The sequence below is a fragment of the Natator depressus genome, chromosome 7 (genome assembly GCF_965152275.1).
Source record: "Natator depressus isolate rNatDep1 chromosome 7, rNatDep2.hap1, whole genome shotgun sequence".
NCBI classification, from domain to species: domain Eukaryota; kingdom Metazoa; phylum Chordata; order Testudines; family Cheloniidae; genus Natator; species Natator depressus.
Genome location: NC_134240.1, coordinates 35,336,860 through 35,362,917, shown reverse-complemented (window position 1 = coordinate 35,362,917; position 26,058 = coordinate 35,336,860). Strand labels below are relative to the sequence as shown.

Here is a 26,058-nt window from a genome sequence, read left to right as displayed (position 1 = left end):
AAGGACGTTCAGAAGCCTAGTAGCCCAAAGGGTAATTATGATGGAAATGGATAAGCAAGTCACCCTATTTCCAAACAATTAGAGGGTATCAGAACATTCCTTCTGTGCTGGGAAGCCCTACTGGTGTTGGGAGTGAGTGCTCCTTGTCCCCTAACTAGCAAGAAAGGAAAAATTAGTTACAGATTGGGTAAACTGTTTGGTAGTGGAGTCAGATGAATTGTTCCTGAGCCAGGAGGCTGTGGACCGTATCTTTCTCAAGATACTAGATATCCGTACACAAAGCCCCTGAACAAAAGGTAGTGGTGTTCAACACAAAGCTGTGGAAAGAGGTTACATTATTACAGAGACACGTTCTTTATCTATTTGTGAGGGAAGGTTGCATATGAATTCCTATTAATACTTCTGATAACAATGGCCCTGACCAGGCTCAGGATAAACAAAGATTCATTTATCTTCATAGCCCCCTACTGCCTAAAACAAATATGGTTTTCAAACACGTCTTGAACAAAGAAGGCTAGTTCCATTAGGCTAATAGTCTAGTCACATCTGAATGCACAGGATAATGGCATCTCTTCCTGTCTGTATGGCTCCTGCAGCTATAGAAATCAAGAGGCGTGACTTGTGAACTATCCCGAGTTCTCTTTGTTGCTTGGAAGGAGTTTGCTAGAAGGACTTACAGTTTGAAAGTGTAAAAGTGTTAAGATCTGGTGTGAAAAGGCCCACACAAAGTCTGCTTAATTGCCTTTTAATTCAGACAAGTGAAAGACAGATCTACAAATAGCAGATCTAAGCCCATGCTCTGATGAGCAATGAGAGCTGCTTATATTTCTGGGAATGAAGAGTGGAGTGTCAGTCATGAGAATGCTGTAGCAAAATTGAAGGTGAGATAGAGAGCCCCTGGAAAATTCCCAACTGTTGTGGGGAGACAGGTAGACATTCACTGTGTTAGTAGCAGCCAAAGAGGCTGACCTAAGATCTTTTGATGGGGAGAAAACAGGCTGAAGGGCAGTTGGAGGGGAGATAAGCTAGGACTGAGGAGACAGATCAGGAAGAACTCTTGTAAATTGAATTTTTAAGTGGAATAATTTATGCTTTTTAGTATCTGTATATCTTTAACTGAAAAGTTGTCCAGAGATGTATGGGTTTGCCTTCACATCCTTTAGTAAAAGCACAGATCTAGTTGCAAAACATGGCCCTGGAGGTTTTCAGACGCTTCATGGAAGACTTTCGGTCCCCGAAGCAATAAATGAATTATGAAAAATGTAGCTTTGATATTTGTATCCATCTTGCTCCAATATTTGTGTTATATAAAGAAATACTTTATCCATTTACTTCAAATCAGCACTCTGAAATTTCAAAAGGAAATAAGCACCAGTAAGCCTAAGAAATATTTGGCACCCTATAAATCTTACACTTCTGGGATGCACAAAATAGAAACAATTTACTGTTTTACAATAACATGTGTGAGTGTCAAGTACCAGAGGGGTAGCCGTGTTAGTCTGGATCTGTAAATGTGTGAGTGAATACTGTAATAGAAATTACCTGTACAAAATGGATCACTCTTTTGCTTGTGTGTCAGTGGAATGCAAGGTGTTGTTCTTCTGGGAGTGTTATGACACATAGACTGTTCCACACCTTAGGCTGTAAGAGCAATTGATCAATTTATATAATTACAAATTAAGTTAAGTTTATCAAAAAACTTACTAACTTTTTGTATGTAGAAACCCAAATTGGTCATTCTTAGCCAAAAAACCCCACCAAGTCCCAGAAGCTCTGATTTCTAGTTTGATGTATGTCTTTTATGAAACACATGTTATTTACAACAGGAAATGGAGAGCAATCAATTATACAATTCAGTATAAAAAATTCCATTGTCTGTGTTTGTTGTACAAACACACATTGTTTTGTTGCTATGAAATTATGACAATCTTTCAGAAACTTTTCTGTGGGTAATTTGCACATGGTATATATGCATCTGATGAAGTGAGCTGTAGCTCACGAAAGCTTATGCTCAAACAAATTTGTTAGTCTCTAAGGTGCCACAAGTACTCCTTTTCTTTTTGAGTTATTTCCCTGTGGCTCCAAATTCCTACAGATTTTTGTCTGAAAATCCCTCAGATCATGCAGCTGTGTCATTATGATGCTCACACTCTGTTTTTAATAAGCATGGTTGATATATCATGTTTTTTTTTCTCACCTTGACTTTTTTACATTGGTTTTTGATGTTAACTGACAAACTTTTTGTAATGGGCATTGGTTATTTACTTAACTTTTATAAAAAGTTCTTGAAATCAGTTAATTGATTTTGACTGTCACCTAGACTCTTGGGCAAATAGCTATCATATTAAGATAGGTAGGAATTCCTGCAGAAAATATTATCTGTAGGGTAATGAAGTGTGACTATATATAGGGAAATTCAATTAAAGAAGAAGGCTCAATTATAGATAAGTAAAACATGTACACTGAAAGGTGGTGGAAGTATTCTCTCACATTTGGCGTTGGCTGGGGTTGTCATTAGTTCAGTCTAGTGTACTTCACTACTCAGGCTTTTGCTTTGTAACTTTGGGCATCTGGCATTAGTCGCTTGGATACTTGCTTTACTGATCAGCACATAAGATACCTTTGTCAGGTAACTTTGGCATCTGGCTCCATAAGAATCACTGAGAAAAACTGTTCTCTATCTTAAGAATATTAATAAAATCCCATTTTTAAGAAGTAAGAGAACATTAAGGGTGAATGGTTAATCACTCAAGACAAGAAATGTCAAGATTAAAGTTCTATGCACAGTTTTAACTGTCTCTTGTACATGTACATTACGGTGGTCTTATTTACACGAGCAGATACCATTTCACAGATGCAATAAATATATACATTTTTTTCTCTATAACTTCAGATAAACGTGCAACATTTTATAGTGCTGGGCATTACTTTGTGTACGCCAGAATTCAAGCTATCTACATGAAAGATGCAATAAGGGCTTCTGGACAACCCTGTCTCATTTACTGCACACCTCAGATGAATGTAGAAAATATTGCATAAGATGACATTGTATTATGTGAAAAATGGGCTGTAATCATGCAATTAGAGCTGTGGTTCCCAAACTTGTTCCGCCGCTTGTGCAGGGAAAGCCCCTGGCGGGCCAGGCCAGTTTGTTTACCTGCTGCGTCCGCAGTTTAGGCTGATCGCGGCTCCCACTGGCTGCAGTTCGCTGCTCCAGGCCAATGGGAGCTGCTGGAAGTGGCATGGGCTGAGGGACATACTGGCCGCCGCTTCCTGCAGCTCCCATTGGCCTGGAGCAGCGAACCGCGGCCAGTGGGACCCGCAATTGGCCGAACCTGCGGACGTGGCAGGTAATCAAACCAGCCTGGCCCGCCAGGGGCTTTCCCTCCACAAGCAGCAGAACAAGTTTGGGAATCACTGAATTAGAGTATACTGTAAAGTAGAAGTACAAGAGGGTAGAGTTAAGCTGCTAACTTTAACTTTACCACATCTTGACTTTTGAATGCATATATATGCCATCTTAATCTTCTCTTCACATGCTTTTTTAATGGCATTTCCTAGGTTTCGTAAATAGAAAAAAAGAAATTCCATTACCTGAAACTGCTTTATTAGACACCACCCTAACACTCTGTCTTGCGCAAAGTTCGTTCTGAATTAAGCTTGTTAATAACAGAGAGGAAGAACTCATAACCATTTCATATGTTCCCCCTTTTTTGTCAAAATGCCAAATGAATAAAATTTTTTGTCAAAATGTAGAATTTTGAGAAATTTTGACAAGCTCCGATGCTTATCATGGAGACCCGCTTATTGAGCTTTCTATGATTCATTGTTTACTGCACAGCAAATGTGGCAGGGGTCTTATGGCTTCATGCTGGGCCTAATCCAGTCAGGTGTTGAGAAGATATTGGGAGATTATTTGCAACCTCGGTTCCTATAGCAGGCCGTGGAAATAGAGTGCAGTACCTCGTGCCATTATACTCTTAAGTCTTATCCTAAAAACAAGGTTTTTCGTATATTTTCATAGTGGAACATATCGTAAGAGGGTATCTCATGGACATCACCCCTCTCATTTGCGATTATTTAACAATCACCTACATAGAAAAATAATATTTGAAAAATATTTATATATTTTTATCTGTCTTTAACACTATTTAAGCAGCTGGAAATAAGGAGAGCCTGTGTCTTGTGACCAGTGACTTCTATGTAAGCCACCAGCACGGGCTGTGCAGCAAACCAGTTGGACCACTGTTGGGAAATCTTTACCCATTTTAATGAGAAATGGGTCCTATGGAAGAGTCTGCAGTGAACTCATGCCCAGCATAGAATATAGGTAAAAGGTGTTTTAAAGATTAAAAAAAGCTGTGTTCAAAGTATAAGAGAGCTTGCATAAATTGCCCTCATAACACACTTAAATCAAAAGCAATTTTCACTGGAAGACTCAAAAGGCATTTCACGTCAATGAAGGCAATTTCACTGTCAGTTTTCAAATTTGTTCTGTTTCAATGCTAAAACTGTCCAAAAAAATCACAAGAATTGTATATAGATTTTCTCTTTATTAAGCTTATATTTGAGATGCATAGAATAACCGCTTTAAAAGGTTGAAAAATTCATATGTAAATCCCAGGAAATTTACAATATTTTCCTCACAAAAAATTGAAGAATAATAGTTGAAAGAGTCAAAAATGGTATGTTATGATGGAATGAAAATGGTAATGTAATGTAAATACTTAGGCAACCTTAACTAAAACTATTGCTACCATCCTACCTATGCAGATCTCTCCCGCAGCCTAACCTGCAAAATGAGAGGTGCAACTGTGAAACGGCAAGATCTGGTGGTAGGTCTGTAGCCCTTATAAAGCAAGTAGTTCTGCAGAAGTTTTTAGCTGAAGCACTTTTTCCCCCCAGAAAAAAGTATAATATTACTTTAGTGCTTGATTTTCAGAGGAGCTGAGTGCTCACACTTCTTGTTGATTTCACTTGGAATTAAAGGCTCTCAGCACTGATGAAAATAAATTGGGCCTTTAGCTGTGTCTTCACTAGGAAAAAAACTTGTCTTAAATAATGCGAGTTAGCTAACACAAAATAAAACCCTAATGAAGACAAGGCAGTTTGTAGTTGTCACACAAGGTAGTATGCAAGGTAAAGACTATGGAAGCATACGGTTAACTCAGCCTAACTCGTGACAAAAGCAAACTGCCTTATCTTCACTAGGATTGTATGATGTGTTAGTTAACTCGAGTTAAAACACAACTTTTTTCCTCAAGTGAAGACAAGACCTTAGTGTCTGGTTCCTAATAAGATTCTAAATGTTGATTGGCTTCAGACCTTTGGGTGTAAAAGCTTTATCTGCTGTTTCCTTGAACTTGGTACTCTCTTCAGAAATCCACTCAAGATATGAATACCATTTTATTTTTAACATCTAAGATATTATTTTAATTGGCTTATTTTAATTAATGAGCTGTTAAAAATACTGGTTTGTAGTACTTGAATGCATAACATGAAAGATGGTATACCAAAGTTTGCTTTTGATCACTCTCATGCTGTCTGCTTTAATGTGACATCTCTCCATTGAAGTTGTTTTTCTGTTTCTTTTGTTTAGATTTAACTTTGATCTCCAAAGTCTTAGGTACTGCTTGCTGTAGATAGAAATTTTGGAAATATTTTAACCTTTTCCATTATAATAAATTGGTGTTTTATATAGGTTAAGGAACTGATCCTGCTAAAGATGGACGCCTCTATGCATGTGCTTAACTTTATACACATCTCGGTGAATGAGTAAATTAGATGATTCATACTGTTTAAAGTTAAGCAAATGAAAAAGTCAAGTCTTTGCAGGATCTAGGCCTAAGTGAAGAACTCTTAAAAGCTAACATCCTGAAATGGTGGTGCATACTATTTTGTGAGTCAAACTTAATACTGTCAAGTAGTTTCATTTGGGTGTTCGCAGCAAAAGAAAAGCTCAAATGGTGAATGGTGTACTGGGTCTGTCTAATACATGCTTTTATTTTACCTCTCTTAAACAGCAAGGGAGTGAAATATTTAAAAATAAAACATCAACTGGATTCTTACTCTCAGAAAATTACTTACTCCCACTTCTGAGCAGAATATGGTGAATCCTTTTAAAAATTCCTGTAGCATTATCAGCACAAATAAAAATGGGTTAGGTACGCTTTGTAACCACAGAAGAGCACATAAGAGAAAAATGAAGGCACATCATTGAGTGCAGTGTTTGCTGTCTATAGGAAACTTGCAGTTTGTTACTCTTATGGACACAGGACCCATTTTGACTGGAGGCAAGTTCCATAGTTACATGCAACAAGTATCGTGTATAAAGGAATGGAAATAGGATTTAAAAGTTGATGATGACTGAATGAGAATAAATGTCTACCAAAGAAATAGTTACATGTATTGATTTTTAATATCTATCTAGTTATCTAGTTATCTAGATAAGCTTAATGCAGAAAGTACAGTGGCTTCTAAGATTACTATATAATGTCTGTCCTTTTGTTCCGTATCAGAAGAAATTAATAAAGAGCGTTGTCATGAAGACGGATATTTCTGACCAGTTGACAGTTTGGAAAATTAAATTACCTCGAGTTACCATCTATTCCAAATGTTTGAATATATTTCTCTTTAATTTTTTTATACGCATACAGAACCATATCTTGGAGAGCTTTCAAGAGGTATCCAGTAAATCATTTTGCGCTTCTGCTATGCACATAAAGTACTATGAATATAAAATATTCATTATTTAGTCATTGAATTGTGATGTCTTGCTAGAGTGACTACATTGGCTACATGTTGTATGCAAATCATTATCATTATCCGTTATTCCTCTGTACTTTTCCTTTGTAATTACATTTTGATTTTTTCTGTACGCTTAGTGCTTTTGTTTGTAATGTTGATGTGGTACTAAGGTATTTTTATAATAGGAAGTCTCTTCGTGATAGAATTGTGGCTTCAAAGTAGCATTAGACAGCTTGCCCCATAAGTACATGGAAACAATCTAAATTAGGTTTAATTTATTGGTATTGAAAGTTTACTGTGCTTACTCCAGTGTTGATTATGGAGTTAGACTTTCAAATTGTGGCATGCTTTTGCACTTCTAAAAAGCAGGAATTATGCTTGCAAATACATGTGCAGTATGTGATGAGTATGACACTTTCAAGTTGTGTGTGTGTGTGTGTGTGTGTGTGTGTAAATATGCCACACTTAGAAATTGATGCCGAGTGGGTGTAACTACAAATATTGCCATACAAGTAAAGTAGCATTGTGTGATTAGCATTCATTCTAGCTGGGCCACTTTGAAATGATGAACCTTGAGCTGAAAACCCTATGAATTGAAAATTGTGGCTCGGTAAAGTTGTATTTCATAAAGGTGTAACTTTCACTAAGAAGTCCTCTAATCTTAATATTATTTTTCAGTTTATATGGGACACATGAACAACAAATATAAGCATTTTGATAGTGCCAATTAATAGAAATGTCCACCCCTCAATAAAAGACTGAGGCCCTGAGTAAAAAGACGTCTCTTTCAAGTAGAGCTGGCCAAAACATATGATTTCCAATTTGCAGGAAATTTTGCATTTTTGAAATTTGATTTAGTTCCAAATCAGAATGAATCTAATTTTTTTAAAAAATTCTGTGAACCAGCAATCCTTCCCCTCCCTGCCTAAACCCCACACCTTTTGGAAATACTAACACAGTGTTTATATAATGAAATCTGCTCCCCAGCCAGAACAGCTGCTGAGTGAAATTGACATTCTCATCAGTTTCATGGCTGCTAATAGCAGCTGCTGGGGCTCCCATGTGTAGCTGGGTGACATTTTTTGGACGAAGTAGTTTATTCACTGGAAAATGCAGTTTCGGTCAACTCAAAACTATTGCACATTTGACCCAGTAGTTTTGGCTGAGGAAAAATTTTTCAGGATCAGCGAACTGAATGCATGTCTCTCTGTTCTCTTCATAAACGTTAGCTCGCTGGCTAAGGTACTTGCCTAGGATGTGGGAGAAGCCAGGTTTGACTGCCCACTCTGGAGCAGGGACTTGAACTCAGATCTCCCCCTTTTCTAGGTGAGGGCCCTAACCACCAAGCTATTTTCTCTTCTAAGGTGAGTGTGTCTCAGTCTCTCCTATTGAAGCTGTTCTGCTGTGCATAAATACTTAAAAATTAATTGGGCCACAGAGAGAGAGAATGTGAAAATAAAGCATTCACCTGGAAGGTAGGAGATGTGGATTCAGGTTAATCCTCTGAATCAGGCCAAGGGAACATTTGAATCCACATCTCCTTCCTCACACACGAGTGCCTTAATCACCAGGCTCTAGAGCAATTTCCAATTTGCTGACAAATTCCCAACATTTTTTGGAACCAAACTGAATATTGCCTCTGATTTTTTTGGTTTGCTGGCTGAACTGAAAAATCAACTATTTGCCCAGCTCTGCTCCCAAAATCTGCAGTTCCAGGCTGGGGACTCCAGGGCTTTCAGACTTCTGGCCCAGCTAGAATCATAGTGAGCTGGCTGGCCTGGGAATCTGGATGCTCTCACGTTCCTGGGCTGGGGCAGCCCTTGCAGACTGCCCTCAAGCCACAGCCCTGGGAGCCTGTCCTAGGACTTCCAGGCTCCCAGCTCTACAGCAGAGAGCTTGGAAGTTCTGATGGCAGGGCTGGCCTGAAGCTGCAGACAATGATCAAGTATCTCAGAATATTTTGTATCTTATATCCCAACATCCTTTGTGTTGTTTTAGCCAGCCCCTCCATTGCAGTGAAATACATAATAATTTATTAATTTTATGAAATTAATATATTTATAAAAAGTGTTAACTATTCTGCCAAATATGACCAGAGCCAGTGCTTACATTCAGGACATGATTCATTTGATATTTTCAAATATTAAAAATATTATGTATGTGTGTACGGAAAATTTCAGATTACCCAGTGATATATATTTAGTCAGCACTATAACAGCAGCATTTATACTTGTTATATTTGCAACCAGAAGTGCTCGAAACATAATGAGAATAATTATTTTAAAACACATAAAAAACCTTAGCCTATAGAAAATGTGGTCCCCATATTGTCCTAAAGGTTTGTGAGAAAAGTCTACAAAAATCAGGGGGTAAAAATCTCTGTGTTGAATTTATACAAAGAATTATTGTTACTGCTTCTTTTCAGACGATATGGAAGATCAAGGTCCAATTAAATATATAACAGGAGAACCATTTGGATAGGATAAATTGAAAAATAAGTTTCACAGCTCTCCTTTACCCTTAAAACAAACATATAGCTGCCTGTGTTAGCCATTTGCTTTTAGAAGCAGGCTTATTAAACATAGTTATCTGGAATTACCGTAACAAGGGCTGTTTGCTATGAAGCAAATTCTTTTGTTAGATTTGTGTGTAGCAGCCACAAACAAGTCTGACAAGAAATCCACCATTCTACTGCTCAGCTCCTATAGAAAGCACATAGGAAAGCAGAATTTATTTCCTTTTCATTCCTATGTGTAGTTGCAGTGGGAAGCCTTGCATGGCGGATAAACATGATAAAATACTGCCCATTCTGCGGTGGGTGGTGTACATTGAACCGATACACAGTGCTTCAAACACTTCCTGATCACCTACTGGAGGCTTAAATGTACCTAGTAGATATGAAAGACTTGGGGAACAGCTACATCAGCAGAGGTACTGGAACTGTGTGCAGACTCAGGAAGCTAACATTGCCTTGGCATGCATTCAGAAAGTCAGCTTTTTAATTACATATTGGTCTAAAAGTCCCTCCCCCCCCCTTTTTTTTTTAATGTATGCTTCAGTTCAGCTGAAGTTGCTGGTACAGGTGCGTTCATTCACCAGGGCAAGCGTTCCACGTGCCCAAGATTAGTGGGTTTTTTGAGCCCAGCCCATACAGATATCTTCGCCTCATAATGATAAATCCTGTCATACGTGAAAACCATTTAATCCTAAACAAATGAAAATGCGTTTTGTAAAAATGCCATTTTTGGCTTTACAAATAGGATTCTGTGGACAAGTCATCCAAAACAAACTTATTTAGAAGCTCTTTGTTATCAGACATGTTCCTATGAACATTTAAAGCATATCATGTATCATAAACCTTTACATTCCCATTCATCAGCATATGGACAATGTGCCCAACCGTTTGATAGCATCGTCATCAGCCAGGTGAAGAGCCTGACTTCGAAGTAAGTCAACGGGTGCTTGTTAAGGCTATGCGACCTAGCCTGAATTTGACGGCATCTACCTCATGGGTCATTAGAAAAACCCCATTTCAAAAGATTGGCCAAACAATTACACTGTCTTGTTTGCAGCTGGTTCAGGGATGACCCACAGGTACCTTGGCAGGTCAAAACCTGGTGGGCAGATGGTTGGGTTGGTAACATTCCCATTTATATGTGTTTTATTTCATATTTAGGGTTATTAACCTGATAAAGTCATTCAGTATGATGAACATGTACTGTAAAACACAATTATGAAGTGGTATATTCTTTTCTTCAGTTTCTAATGCACACAGCTAATAACTGTGAGAATGAGGGGCAGGATAATAAATTTTGGAAGTAACAAGAAAAGCATCTGAGCATAGAATCATAGAATATCAGGGTTGGAAGGGACCTCAGGAGGTCATCTAGTCCAACCCCGAACTTCGAATGTATTTTATCCCTTTCAAATATTATTATGCTCCAAAGGGTGGGGGGTGATGGGGACATTAAAATAGTAATTAAAAGTCTTGCTGTGTATATTGGGGGTAGGGGTGGATGTGAGCAGAACTGTGTCAAAATATGATCAAGGACACTAATTTCCTGACTCTTATAATCTTTGTGAGGAACAATTTCAATAAAATGTATATTTTCCCAGTTTTAGCTGTATCTTTCAGGACTGAAGAATTTCCTCATGATTTATGTTTATCTTATGCTAAATATCTAGTCAAGTATTCTGTTAATTAGAATAAAATGAACATATATAGCATATACCAACATTGAGAGTTCTTGGGCTTTAATTACCTGAAAGCATTCTATAACTGCCCTTAGCTATGAATGCAAAGCTTTGAGTCATCTGTGTAGTCATAAGAATGCCAAGATGGAATGATTGCATCATGATTCCAAATTTGTTGTTATATAATACATTGATATGACTCTTTTTCGGTGCCCCATTTCTTCTTTTTCTGACCCCATTTTCCCTTTTCTTTTTTAAATGTTCATGTAAATAACTGTTTGCAGTGTTGTAGCTGTGGTCTCTTTCATGCTTTTCTCCTTAGCTGGCACTGTGCAAATGAAAGGGGCGATATAGTAAGGCTATACTTTTCCTTAGCCAAATTACATTGTGGAGGAGATTACATATTGTATTATTACACATGGGTTACAGTGTGTTTACAGAGCTGGCCAGAAAACGTCAACATAAATTAAAGGGAGGCAAACATTTTTTGTGAAATGTTCTTACGTTTTCCAACCATCTGTAATGCTTGACACCAGATTTTATACTTGGCCAAATTCAGCCTAGTGCAACTCTATTTAAGATGCACTATGGGTAAAATTGGCTCTTTATATTTATAGTACCAACCAGAAGTTAAAACAGCTTTTAAATAGATTTTAGCAAGTCTTGCCACATTAAAAGATGATAGTGAAGGTAATTGTATTAATGATGGACAGCTGTTATTAACAGTTTCCGACATGGTGTATGCCATATGTTGTCTTTGAAATCTGTTTCAATATAAAAGTATAACAAACTCTTAAGTGAACTGCTGTCAAAGTAAGCAATGCTGAATCTATATGCTTTTTATGTTTTAAACACCTTAATGCATAGCCACTCCAATAAATGATACTTACAGTCTTCCTTTAAACTGCTTTTGGCCGTAAGATGTCATAATTTGAATACCTAAGGAGACTAAATAAGCATATAGGTTTTGTTCTTTTGTTAAAATTCACCCACCAGTTGCAATCACATAACTGGTGAAATAAGAGAATCACAGAGAAATAAGAAAATCACAGAGTCTCTTGAAATTTCATTATGCTGAAGAGTGTGGGATCCACTCAAAATCCTTGTGCAAAGGTTTCCAATTTATTGACCTGAATATCTTTATGAAATATTGAGTAATAACTTGAAATGTAGATGTTATATATTCTTAGCTTTGATTTAGGTTTTGAAATATATTTAGATGTGGTATTGCTCCTCACACTGTTAGTATGGATTCTTAGAAGTAATATCAGCAAGTTCTTCAGTAGAATAGATCAAGTATTATAAATATTTTGGAAATAATTCTTCAAATCATTTTCTCAATTATTTAATATGGCATTTGCCTTAAAACATATTCCAGGAGTGTTTAATATGCAAAATAAATGTTACCTGATCTTGCATGAAAATAATCAAATTATTATGGATTGTTTAAGCTAAGAAATACATAAAATGTTCATTAATAAGTGTTAAACTTCTTAGTTCAAATCTATTTGATGTATTCTCTTGACCTTTAGGGTTGAGCAATGTAGTAAGCACAGCTAACTATTAATACCATTAACGAATGTTCACTGTTGTTTTTGTAACATTATTAGCCTATTTAAAATTTGGACATCACTGAAAAAATAATTATTTTGTCAAACTCTGGCAGAAGAATCCAAAATCTGACTTTTGAAACATTGTTTCTCATAAATTGCCGTTTGAGACCTGCTGGTGTCTAAAAGAAAGGAAGCTGTTCAGATGCCAATATAAATCATTGCTATTATAGACATTGGTGTTTTTGTGGAGAGAAAATGTTGTATGTTAAAGCCACATGCTTTTGTTCAGTATATAGTAACTGTGACAGAATATAAAGTAGTAGTTTGGAGATAAGGTAAATTATTCAGAAACTAATTTGTAATTATTCTTTATTTTTTTCTGTAGTGGTCATTTGTAGTGGCTACAATTACAGAAATTCCACCAGTTCTCTTTCTTCCCAATTTCCTTGTTCAGAGAAGGGTGCTGAAGCCTCTAAGAACCCAAACAGGAGGAACAATAATGGTAAGCTATTGATGCTTTTTTCTACTGTCTTTCATCAATTTGAATTAACGAACTATATTTTTAAAAATTTAACCATTGCCCTTTTGTCATAGATTTTATAATTCAGAGCCGTCTGTGCTTGTGTACCAATGGATCTGTGATTGGGTGGGTTTATTAATCCTACACTGGACCAGGGCAGGAGGAGGGTTAAGGATCTGACCTAGAGACAGTGGCTAAATCCAGCATGACATTGCAATACCTAGCATCTGTATCAAGACGAGAGGGCATGAAAAGAGAAACAACCGCTAAGAAGGGAGAGATTTTTGACCCTACTCAGGATGTTATCTGCTCTCACAATTCTTTTTTTCTGGTACCATAAGAAAAAGGATGTGCTGCTTAAAATGAGTTTCTAGTCTGAAATATAACTAGTGAGGAAGTGACAGCTTCTTACAGTTCATTTTGTGTATTCAGAAATTCGTACCTGCTCATTTTAATGATTAAAATAAGGTTTTACTGCTTTTTACTGCTGTGAGCACTATAGTGGGTGCACAGCTAAAATGGAGTGAGCTGTATTCTGTTTAATCATAAGAGAATTGTTTTCCAAGTTCCAATTAGTTACATCTGTTCTTCCTCACTGCAGGCAGTGGAGTCGCACAGGTGTCACTGAGGGCTTAATTTGTCCTACAGAACCTTTATTACAGATGGTGATATGCCAGATGGAAAGAACCCACTTGAGACTCTGAGCTAAGGCTGAGTTTGCAGGGCTAGTAGTTGGGAAAAACTATCTTTTTCATTGAAAACTGAACACATTTTGATACTGAAATCAGAGGGGCAACAACCATCGAACTCCTTCTATGATATTTGTCAGAGTAGAAGCACATTTCAGAAAGCAAACCGCAGTGCTTCAAGACCATAGTGGTGTTCCCTATCTCTTTTCACAGGAACAGACTGTAGCAGCGAGTTTATAAGTTGACCATAAATGATCTTATCTAAATTTACAGTTGATGTGGTAGCAGATTTTCACTGCATCTACTGCATTTTCACCCTCCCCTGCCTTTCCCAAACTAGCTGTTACAATGAAGATCCACAGAATGGTACAGAATCCCACATTGCCATTCCTGAATTATGTTAAGGTTAGCTATTGAAGTGCATTGTCTTGAGGTTCAGCAGTGTACTTCTTCTTTTTCTTTCAGCACTAGAAATCAGAATAAAAGATCTATTGCAACTTACTAGCTGATATGAAAGGTGGAGGAGGCTGGGAAGCTTTAGGGGAAGTGTAAGGCAGCAGCAGTATTTTCACAAAACTGAGAGGTTATCTATGTTAATTGTCTATCAGTGGGATAAAAGGCACTTTGCAGCAATCAGTCTGTACATTAAAAGCAAGATGCATTTTTTTTTTCAAATTCTTCCGTTGGTGAATAATATAAAAGATTAATTGAAGATGCAAATAACACATAAAGGCTTAAGGAGGGGTGGAGTAACAGAGGCCCCAAGACTGGGCAGGGGGAACCTCAGTCTGCCTAGATCCCAAGGTCGTCCGTCCTCCTTACCCCAGTGAGCTCATGGTCCAAGTGTGCAATCCTGGGTCTTGTTTACAACTGAAAGCCGGCCCTTTTAGCCTTTACCCATGCTGGACACTGGCTGCAAGTGGTGATGAATCAGTAATCTTAACAGCATTATATGAACCTCAAATCCTGTCGTTTCTATCCCAACTGAGCCTCCGAGAGGCTGCAAGAAAGGCAAAAAAGTCACCAGACCCCATGCCACTCTGGCCCAATGGGAAAAATTCCTTTCTGATCCATAAAAACAGGCAATCAGTCTGACCCATAACATCATAAGCAGGACAACTCCTTATCTACAACTAAGTGGACAGAGGGCGGGATAACTGACCAGAGAGTAGAGGCTTTTGAAAATCCTAGTGTAGTTTAAATAGGAGGGGGCACCCAGCAGCCAATCAGCTGCCTCCATACCCATTTGCCAAGCCAACAGCTAAGCAGAGAACTGCCATTTGGGGGGTGGCAGAGCTTCTCTTCCTGCCAGGCATGCATTTTGGGCTTCTCCCATTCCCCGCTATCCAGTCATGGTTCTCCACTGCTAAAAGCGGTAAGAGGGTATTATTTAAAGCAAAATAGGAAATTAATTTCACACTTTGTTCAAGAAGTAAATAAAATTAAAAACTTAAAATTAATTAAAATTACTAGCTTTGGAAGATGCTGTATACCCAAAAGAAGGGTTGATAGTACCATAAGAAAGGAGACTGCACTATAAAAATGGTGTGTCCGCTAAAATTTAAAATTCATAGAGTAAAATATCTTGTCCCATGTGTTTTTGTTTATGTGGCACAATTATCTGTCAAGGCTTACAGCAAACAGTGGGCTTGCAGTAAGCTATATTAAGTGTTTGTTCAGATTTATGCATGTTTTAAGAATAGCAACATATTCTTGTATGTCAAGAGGCATTCCTGGTGTGAAGGAACATAACTGCTAGCACTGTGGAAAGGACTTGCTTGGTTTTCTAGAGTGTGGTGTCTTTAGACTGGACTTTTTGACGTAATACGGGACACAAGGCCAAATTCTCCCTTTACATCCCTGAAAGGCATGTACATAGTGCCCATGAACGTGAGTGGGACCTGTGCACATGTAACCTAGGGCAAAATTTGGCCCATAGCTCTAAAGAAATGTCTGCGTCATTAATAGATACTCAAGAAGAAATTACCACAGCTGTCACGGGGAAAGCTCTCTTTGATGTTAATGAACCTGGTTAGGTTCCCAGAGGAGTTTGTCATTAATATTTAATTGTGAATGTATTATTAATTAATTACTGTTGAAAAAATACTTCAAATTAACATTTGCCAGAGGGAAAAATCTGTAGTGTTAGAATTCGATAACGACATAGTGTTCAGGCTGCACAGGGCACCATGTATTTTTAGAGTCTGCATTGCAAATGCAGAAACTGTAACTGAAAGAACTTCAGAAAATGATAGAATTATGTATTCTAATGATAAACAGCCTCAAGATGGGTATTTACCTTTTTTGGTTTCTAACCTGGGCTGGATTTGACCCAGTGACCTAGAGATGGGAAACTCTCTATCCCCATTACCTGTCTTTTGATCCACTCAGCCTCATTCAAGAGTTCTCACATTGAAGTCAGAATGCTTTCCCTGTCAAGTCAAGGTAGACTTTGAACTGCCTTACACTTAACTTCTTTTTTTTAGCCAATTTAAGTTTAAAAAAAATGTAAGCAATATTACCAAGGGCACTGTTCTGCCTCTGACCTGCTGTCTGTTTGGGCAAGTTGCCTTACCTCTCTGTGTCTCTGCTTCTACTCCCATCCTTTTTTTGTCTTTCCAGTTTACTCTCAATCCTGCCAAAATGTACACACATGCTTTAACTTTATGCTTGTTGAGCTCAGCAGGCCTGCTGACAGTACTTAAAGTTAAGCATGTGCGTAAATTATTGCAGGATTGGGGCCATGGATTTGTAAAATCTTCAGGGCAGAGACAGTATCTCGTTATGTTTGTAAGAGTGTCTTGCACAATGGGGCTCTGATCTTGGTTGTGGCCCCTAGATGCGACTGCAATACAAATAATATTATAATCAGAATTATTCCCGTTTTTAATTTTTAGGGCAGATTGCCAGTATCCTTTTTGTAAAAATTCCATCACAGGAGGGCAGAACTAGCGACATTATAACAACCCTATTATTTAGATGAAGTATAGATGATTGGGGGGAAGCACTATAATTTTCTACACACATGCTTATTTAATAAGATAAATCTAAATAGTGTTTGAATTCTTACTTTCAGTATTGTTTAGCATTTATTCACAAAATTTTCATGTTTTTCTTCCCAGGTTAATGCTCAAAATGTTATGTCCAGTACAGGGACTAATGATAATACTATTTGGCACTTATATAACGCTATCTTTTCAAGCACTCTATAAACATGAAAAAAATTAATTGCCTTCCCTTGTTAAAATTTCTGCTCACTGGTGCTGTAAACTGTACAAATTGCTTTCCCTAATTCTGCAAATGAAATGTCATCTTTGTTTGTCAAGAATCTCCAGTTTCCTGCCAGTTGTTGGAATCAGTCATCTAGAGGTATTCAGGAAAGAAGTAGAATGGATAGCTGGTGGGTGGGCTCAGACAACAATTTAACGTGTATGATTGTCTACTGTGAACATTCAGAAATCACTTTTGACAATATGGCTTAATTAATTTTAAGCACAGAATGGCATCTTAATTAATTCTCTTTGTGAAAGATTCATTTGCTTACCAGTCATTGGTATTAACCATCTAAAGCATTTTGTAAAGTTTGAATCTGTTCTCTACATAATCATGCTCAAATGTGTTGCAAAAACTGTTTGATGATTTTCAAGACTTCAGGTTAAACAGCATAATTGCTTAGCCTTTCTGATGTGACTTACATTTTCATAATGACACAAAATACTCTGACCAGTTTAAAATAGGTACCTATATACATACACATACATTTGGCAGAAGCGTTGCCAACGTGGTGGTGAAGATGAGAATTAAATAACAATAGTAGATCATGAAATCAAGTAGCAAACTGGGAAATTTAGCAAAGGAGAGAGATTTTACATAAATTTCTAACAAAGGTGGAAAAGTGGCAGAAGAGGTCCTGATTCTCCTGTGGAGATTACACTCATCCTGAAAATAAAGGTCCCATTTCCCTCTGCTCTCTGCTGTGGGTTGTGGAATAGGATGGACAGCTTCTATTACCAAGTCACCTAGGCAGTGCTGGGGCCAGGGGTACTCTCCACACTTTTATACTGCTACAAGTTGTTGGGTTTTGATTAGGGCTGTCAAGCGATTAAAAAAATTAATCGCAATTAATCACGTGATTAATCGTGCTGTTAAACAATAATAGAATACCATTTATTTAAATGTTTTTGGATGTTTTCTCATTTTCAAATATATTAATTTCAGTTACAACCCAGAATACAAAGTGTATAGTGCTCACTTTATATATATATTTGCACTGTAAAAAACAAAAGAAATAGTATTTTTCAAAACACCTAATACAAGTACTGTAGTGAAATCTCTTTATCATGAAAGTTGAACTTACAAATGTACAATTATGTACAAAAAAATAAAACAATGTAAAACTTTAGAGCCTACAAGTCCACTCAGTCCTACTTCAGCCAGTCACTCAGGCAAACAAGTTGGTTACAGTGTGCGGGAGATAAAACTGCCCGCTTCTTGTTTTCAATGTCACCTGAAAGCGAGAACAGGCATTCGCATGGCACTGTTGTAGCTGGTGTCACAAGTTATTTACGTGTCAGATGGGCTAAAGATTCATATGTCCCTTCATGCTTCAACCACCATTCCAGAGAACATATGTCCTACTAATTATGGGCTCTGCTCGATAACTATCAGATTTTGGAAGGCACTTAAGATTCTTAAACCTTGGGTCGAGCGCTATAGTTATTTGTAGAAATATCACATTGGTACCTTCTTTGCGTTTTGTCAAATCTGCTGTGAAAGTGTTCTTAAAATGAACATGTTCTGGGTCATCATTCGAGACTGCTATAACATGAAATATATGGCAGAATGCGGGTAAAACAGAACAGGAGACATACAATTCTCCCCCAAGGAGTTCAGTCACAAATTTAATTAACGCATTATTTTTTTAACGAGCATCATCAGCATGGAAGCATGTCCTCTGGAATGGTGGCCGAAGCATGAAGGGGCATACGAATGTTTAACATATCTGGCACGTAAATACCTTGCAATTCCAGTTACAAATGTGCCATGTGAACGCCTGTTCTCACTTTCAGGTGACATTGTAAATAAGAAGCAGGCAGCAGTATCTCCTGTAAATGTAAACAAAGTTGTTTGTCTTAGCGATTGGCTGAACAAGAAGTAGGACTGAGTGACCTTGTTAGGTGCTAAAGTTTTACATTGTTTTGTTTTTGAGTGTAGTTATGTAACAAAAAAAAAATCTACATTTGTAAGTTACGCTTTCACAATAAAGAGATTGCACTACAGTACTTGTAGGAGGTGAATTGAAAAATACTATTTCTTTTGTTTATCATTTTTACAGTGCTAATATTTGTAATAAAAATAATAATATAAAGTGCTCACTGTACACTTTGTATTTGGTGTTGTAATAGAAATCAATATATTTGAAAATGTAGAAAAACATCCAAAAATATTTAATACATTTCAATTGGTATTCTATGGTTTAACAGTGCGATTAATTGCAATTAATTTTTTTGATTTAATCGTGTGAGTTAACTGCGATTAATCAGCAGCCCTAGTTTTGATATCATAGGGTGTGAGGTCTGCCTTTCTTTTTAACATCAAAAAATATCTTGACCTTTTTTGACCGTGTTCTCCCAATAACTTTCCTTCTCCTCTCTGGTCTTCAGCTTCTATTTCTTTTTTCCATTACACTTTAATTATATCCTTACTTTCACTGTGTTTTCTTAAAGATTGAAGAAGAATAAATTTGAGCTTAAATGTATTGGTGTAACAGTTTCTAATGCTGTTGGACAGCTCAAAGCTGCCTTGAAAAGTGGAAAAAGTAGGCATACTATCTGGAATATTATCCTTACTTACATTATTCATAAAAGATTGCTTAACAAGGAGTGCAGAGGGAAAGTGATAAAGTCATTGTCCAAATTTTGGGATCCTGATGAGATGTGTCCTTTTATTAATATGGATAAAAGCAGCTGAGGTAGAAACAAGTGTAACTTCTTTAGTATTTATTTCCAGTGCCCAAAGTGGAAAAGGCAAATGTAGACCAGTGTGCGAAAGGTGAAGACTTAACTGTATGTGGACTTTGGTTTCCTCTTTATAAGATGCCATTCAAGTCTAAAATAAGCAACTTGAATATAGTGACCTGCAAATTGGTCAGTGACAAATAGGGTGAAATTCTGCCTCAGGTACATCCATGCAACCTTGTTGGTTACAATGGGAAGGCATAGGGATAGTTGAGGATAGAATTTGACCTGTAGTTTTTCAGCATTTGTGTTACAGTGGGGAGGAGGGAAAGAAAAATAATTCCCTTGGCCCATGAGTGTCAGAGGGCCCTTGCCATGCTGCTTAAAACTCTCTTTTTATTTCCCTAGTAGTGGGTTTCCTCTGAGTGCTATAGTGGCTCTCTGTCACTGCCTCTGGCTAGTCCTGCAGCACTACCTGGGAGCCTTGCACTAATCTCTGCTGTGTGATGTGAATCACGATAGACAGTTCTGATGTCATTTCATAAATGGTCTATTCGGTATTCATAAATATGGCTATCTGGAAGAGCTTTGCTCACTTTGTAAGCTCTTGGGGCTGGGACTGTTGTGTTTGTATAATGCCTAGCGCAGTGGGGCTCTTACTGCTACTGTAATACAAATAATAAATAACAATAGTGGCCATATTTTGGTCATGATTTCCATTACACTATGTCCCAAGCCTTCTCTAGCTCTCATCATAGAAATATCATTCCAATTCTAAAAAGCATAGTGTCTGCCTGCGTCGAGCACTAAATAAAGGCCTCAACTGTCCATGTGCTCTGTCCATGCATCTGACGAAGTGGGTATTCACCCATGAAAGCTTATGCTCCAATACGTCTGTTAGTCTATAAGATGCCACAGGACTCTTTGCCGCTTTTACAGATCCAGACTAACACGGATACCCCTCTGATACATATGCTCTTAAGAATTCAAAATAGAAAATATGTGCCTTCTGTTGCTACCAGTGCTGTCACTAGTGTTTATCATCAGGGTTACTACTCCTTCATTAGTCCCTCTTGCAGTCTGTGATGGTTTTTGACTTTGTAGGGACCTTTTTTTTTTTTTTTTTTTTTTCATGAGAAATACCTGGGGAATACACTGAATGAGGAGGTAGTGGAGAAGCACTGTGCCTTGTGGGTCCTTCCCTTCAGTAATTCCTCCTCAAGATCTAATCTGGATAAATTGGCAGTGTTTGGGTAGTAAAATGGCCCCCCTGCCCACTGATTTCTTAAATATTAAGTAATCTTCTGGAGGTATCCAAGGACCAATCTTACTGATGGAAGAGTTCCTTGTCTCACTTTGAAGCTTTCCAGTTCCCCTTGCAAATGCAATTTTCATTCCATCATTTTGGGGAAATAATTTTATTTTATTAGAAATTGTAATATGCCCTTTAAAAATATTTGACACTTGAAGTATCTGTAATTTATCACTCATCAGTGTAGTGAAAGAAAATAATGTCTGCCTTCAAAAGCAGAAATGCTCCTTTAAGACTGTCTGCTCCTTGCTCATAATATTTCACATTTTTCTTTTAAAAGTTCAAGTTTTCCTAATTCCAGCATAGTGTGCCCTTTCTTTGTTGATTCTTCCCCTTCTTTGAATGACATTTGGGTACGCAAAAGAGCAGTGGTCACCATTTCCAGGTATCTGAGGAAAAGGATTGATGACGCTCAACATTATAAATGTTACTTTGTAAAAAATCCCAGGACGCTTTGCATATTGCAGGTTTTCTCACTGGAAACCTTAAGTGTATCAATATGTTTGTAGTTATTTAGAGCTTCTACATGTGTTGTTGGGAGGATTGTTATATAAACTGGAATGATACAAAAAGGATTGAACACTATTTATTCTTACTCCTACTGTTACATTGGAAGTTTTACCAATTTGAACAATTTTTTCATATTTTCTGCACTTTTCAGTTTGGCTACTAGTGGTCCGTGTTCATCTCTGCATAGCAAAGTTAATTTTAGATGCACAATCTCAAGAAAATGAAATATAGACGTCACGTTAAAGGGCCTCTTCCAGCATGCCTTGCTCTGGTAAAACTTCCATTGACTTTAATGAACATCTCTAGAGACCTTAGAAATGCCTAAGGGGGGTTACAGGATCAAAACCTAAATGCCATAGTTTACACATTCCTGAAATTCTTATTGCTTTTTTCTTAAAGGCAGGAAAGCTTGCTGTTGACAGAGGCTGGGCAATCAATGTGGGTAAGTACAAATGTAATTAAGCAAATAAACTTTTACCAACTACTTTAAAAATAATTTATTTCCTCTCAACGTGACCTGTATACTGTTTTATAACAGCCAAACCTACCTCAAATGTAAATGTCCAAAGTTAATTTTAGAGAGGTTATGTTAATTTTAGAATTTCAGAGAAGAGAAGAATAACTTTTAGAGATGAATTTGAGAAGAAAATTAATTTTAGAGAAGAGAATCTTAGTTTCGTAGTCTACTATAATCCATATTGCTGTTTTGTGATTAAACAAAACAATCAGATTCTTCTAAGAAAAGAGAACAAACAATGGAATGCTAATTTGTGGGCATAAATCCTAATTGTTTTGTTATTAACTGAATAAAGGTAGACAATATCAGTAAGTTTTCAACTCTAGGATACAGTGATTGAAGCAACAGAAGCTCTTGGAATGAGACATCTAGGAAATTAGGGAGGAAAAAATGGGATTTGGAAGAAAAATTACATGATTTATTGCAATCGGTTTTTAAATTTTCATTAAATCATATTTTTAAAAAATCAGACATGTAACATCAAATACGGCCTCAATAGCAATATACAATGAAATATAGTATGTTTTATGTATATGTTATCAACTGAAATCATAACAAAATTCAAAACCTAAAGAAAATCCATATTTATTACCAGAATAATTTTTCAAATGCCATATAATAATCAAATCTCTAATTACCTTGAATTTGGTTTTATATCGTTCACTGTCGTCATTATCCTGTGTTAAGTGCTCCATGGAAGTTTTACAGTTGCTTATTAAATAAACACCTAGTGTGAAATTCACTCCAAGGTCAACACATTGCCTGTGCACCTCTTAAGTCACTATTTTGGAGAGGAAGGATGGTCCAGTGGTATTAGTACTGACTGGGGTCATAGAAGACCTTGGTCCACTGATGACATTGTGTAAAACCTTGGGCACTCAGTTACTCTGTGCCTCCATTTCCCCTCTGCAAATGGAGATAATAGCATTCTCCTACCTCACAGGGGTTTTGTGAGGAGATAACCTTATTGAAGACTGTAAGGCATTCAGATACTACAGTAATGGGGGGACATATAAGTACCTAAGATAGATAGGGACTTAAGTCATGCATAGGCAATCTGGCCCTGTGCACATAGGTAAATTCCATCCCTAGTTTACAGACAAGGATGACTGTGATTTTAAAAAGATATGTTCAAGGTAATAAAATTTTAATAGAAGTTTTACAAATGATTTGTTGTTAATTACTTAAATTATATATTCATTTTCCCCAAAAAAGTAAGGTTAAAAGATACAGTACTTTTTGTGAGAAAATAAAATTGTTTGAAACTTACTCAGATGAAATATTTGCTGGGAACATAGAGGATCTTAATTATGGGCACAAACGCTATGAATAAGAAAATGTTATTTGCTTCTAGTGCTCTGTTCCTCATCCTATATTGCAAGATAATCATTGTGGACATAGTTTGTATCCATACTTGCCAAATTAAGAACAACAATACAATATGGCACTTCTGAATAACCAAGTTAGCAATTTCACTATACCCTTGTTGTACAACTAATGTACAGTATCTGTAAATTTTAGAGGAACATAGAGACCACTGACACAGTCTAGTTTGGCATCCTGCCTCCAGCAGTAGCCAGTAAAGAAGGCTTCAGAAGAAGACAAAAATAAAGTGGAAAAACATTTAAAACTTAAATCTCTTGAAGAATAAATTCAGAGATTTCACTTTACCTTAATGTTTCTTCCCATCTCATTTGGAGAACACAGGTTTTTTTGGAGGAATCTTACTGGGCTGTAGGAAAATTCCTTTTACTCACATATAGAGATTCCTATATAGAGGTTCAGTGTTCCAACCTATAAATTATTGACATTTAATACACACTTAAATGATGCTAGATTAGAATTGTTGAGAGATTCGTTCTGACTGTAGCATGATTCAAAGTTTTTATTTCCATAACTTGCCGCAATGCGGTTTCCCTTCAGCATCCCAAATAAACAGAGACCATATTGCATTTAACTCAACTGCAGGACTTCATTGTTCTGTTTTGTCAATGTCCATTTCTGTTTCACTACAAAACTGAAATATTTAAAGCATTTGGTGAATCTACAATGTGAAAAAATAAAAGTTAATGATTTGAGAAATGCAACATGTTTTTTATGGGCACATACATTACATTGCTAACCATCAATTATCAGCGCATTTGCATGCAAATCCTATCATGAGGTAAATAAATAGCAAGGGTACCTAACTACATTATTTTGCTAAATAGATGTGCAATAATTTTGCCACAGAAGAAAAAAGAGCACTCCAGAAAGAGATGCACTACACTGAAGTCAGAAATATCCATTTCTTTAATCAAAGAATCTTTGGTCTCTCCCAGCCACAGAAATCTTTGAAATGTATCATGTTGTAGTGAGAGCTTAGTTACAGTAGGTTTGAATTTGTTGTATTTTTAACCATTTGTTTGGTGTTTTCCAGTAGGTCAAGTGGAATGACTGAGATTACTTCATTTAAAAAGAGACTTAATTGTAGTAATAATAAATTATAAAGGGTATAGTGGAAATAAATCTGGCCGCCTTTCTATCCCTTCCCAATAATAGGGCAAAAGGAGGAAGGTCAGTGACTGTAGAAGGAATAGTCAGGGTTATAATTAGCTTTTGGATTTCACAGGGGTCACAGATGTTAGATTTTTCCCCACCTTTTTTTATATTTCTGTGACATTTCTAAAGACGGTAACGCCCACGTAGTGAGCATTTGGGCAGCCATCATGTCGTAAAAAGAAGAATCTGAGCAAATTTATACTTCCAGAAAGAAAGAGAGAGAAAAAAACAAATTTGTTATGTGCAAATATAAAATATTGCCTCTTTCATTCTTCTGGACACATCTTTCTATTGTTTCTTAGTATAATCCTCTAGTCTACAGAGTAAACATCCAATATGAAAAAAACAAAGGCAGACATGCTCTGTGGAAATTCAAATGAAATTATGTTTGTCAGTTATATGGATCAGATATATGTAGCATGTTTATCAGTAAAGTGTTATGGATTTTTACATAAAATGCATTGTATTTGTGATTAAAAATAATTAGTGCTATATGGTGAATGTTTGGTATATATGATTTTAAAGAGTAACTCTTAAAATCCATTCCTGATCTTAGTGTTGATTCAAAACAATATTTTGCATCTATCCTACAGTTTAATGTCCCATGGATGAAGGAAGGCCTTGGGTACATTGGCTGCACTGACTGACAGTCAGTGACAGTTCTTGTTTTAGGCTGTTGCTGACCCATGACTTTCAGGTTGAGAAGGACTTGCCCATCCCATTCCATCCCATCGCACAACCGCACAAGTTAACTGGGTACATTGTGGGGGTTTTCATTCCTCCCGTAGATAATTCATTAGGTTATTACTGTGGTAGAAGAAGGTAGTATTCTAGCATGCCTGTTGCCTGGTTGCTGCCTCAAGTAGGTTTACCCTTTGCAATTTGATGAGTTGAATTGGCCTCCTGCTTTACTCTAAACTAGAGCACATGGCTCCGGGTGGGTGGGCCATGGATGCAAAGTGCCTTACCACAAAGTCATGGGTTCTAATGTAGTGTATAATCTCCTTTGAGCCTAGTTCTTCATATGGTTGCAAGATTTCCAGGTTCTGGGGCCAGATCACTTCAGATTGGGACACATAGTGCTTCTTTCTCTTGGGACCCGATAGGCCAAATATATAAAACATGAAGGGGTGACATTGAATGTGATATGCGACTAGGACAATGGGTTAGGGGTTTTCGATGCTTTTTTCAATTTAAAAACGTGATGGTCATTGCTTAAGTAAACAGCAAACAAACACTGACCTTACATTTTGCAGTGACAGTGTTTTCCATAGTATCTAGCTTTTTAGCCTAGTATTTCTTTAAAGTTACATTTTTACATTTAGGTGGTGGCTTCCATCACTGTTCAAGTGATAAAGGTGGAGGATTTTGTGCATATGCTGATATCACACTGGCTATTAAGGTAGGACATTTAAAAATAATTTTCTCTTAGTGTTTGTACAAATGAAAATATTATCAACATAAATTTCTTAAATCAGTAGTCTAACTTACATCTTAATAAACAGGAGTAAACAAAAC

General features: G+C 37.0%; 1 protein-coding gene across 2 annotated transcripts in view; it reads left to right on the top strand.

The window, feature by feature from the left end:
* The window catches only part of HDAC11 (histone deacetylase 11), a 65,783-nt gene that overhangs the window by 13,906 nt on the left and 25,819 nt on the right, over window positions 1-26,058 (top strand). The window contains exons 4-7 of one of the 2 annotated variants that reach the window (XM_074959820.1): window positions 6,657-6,683; window positions 12,880-12,996; window positions 21,882-21,924; window positions 25,866-25,942. In XM_074959820.1, coding sequence (XP_074815921.1) covers window positions 6,657-6,683; window positions 12,880-12,996; window positions 21,882-21,924; window positions 25,866-25,942 — 264 coding nt within the window. The remainder of the gene's footprint in view (window positions 1-6,656; window positions 6,684-12,879; window positions 12,997-21,881; window positions 21,925-25,865; window positions 25,943-26,058) is intronic. The other variant, XM_074959821.1, reaches the window with a different exon arrangement.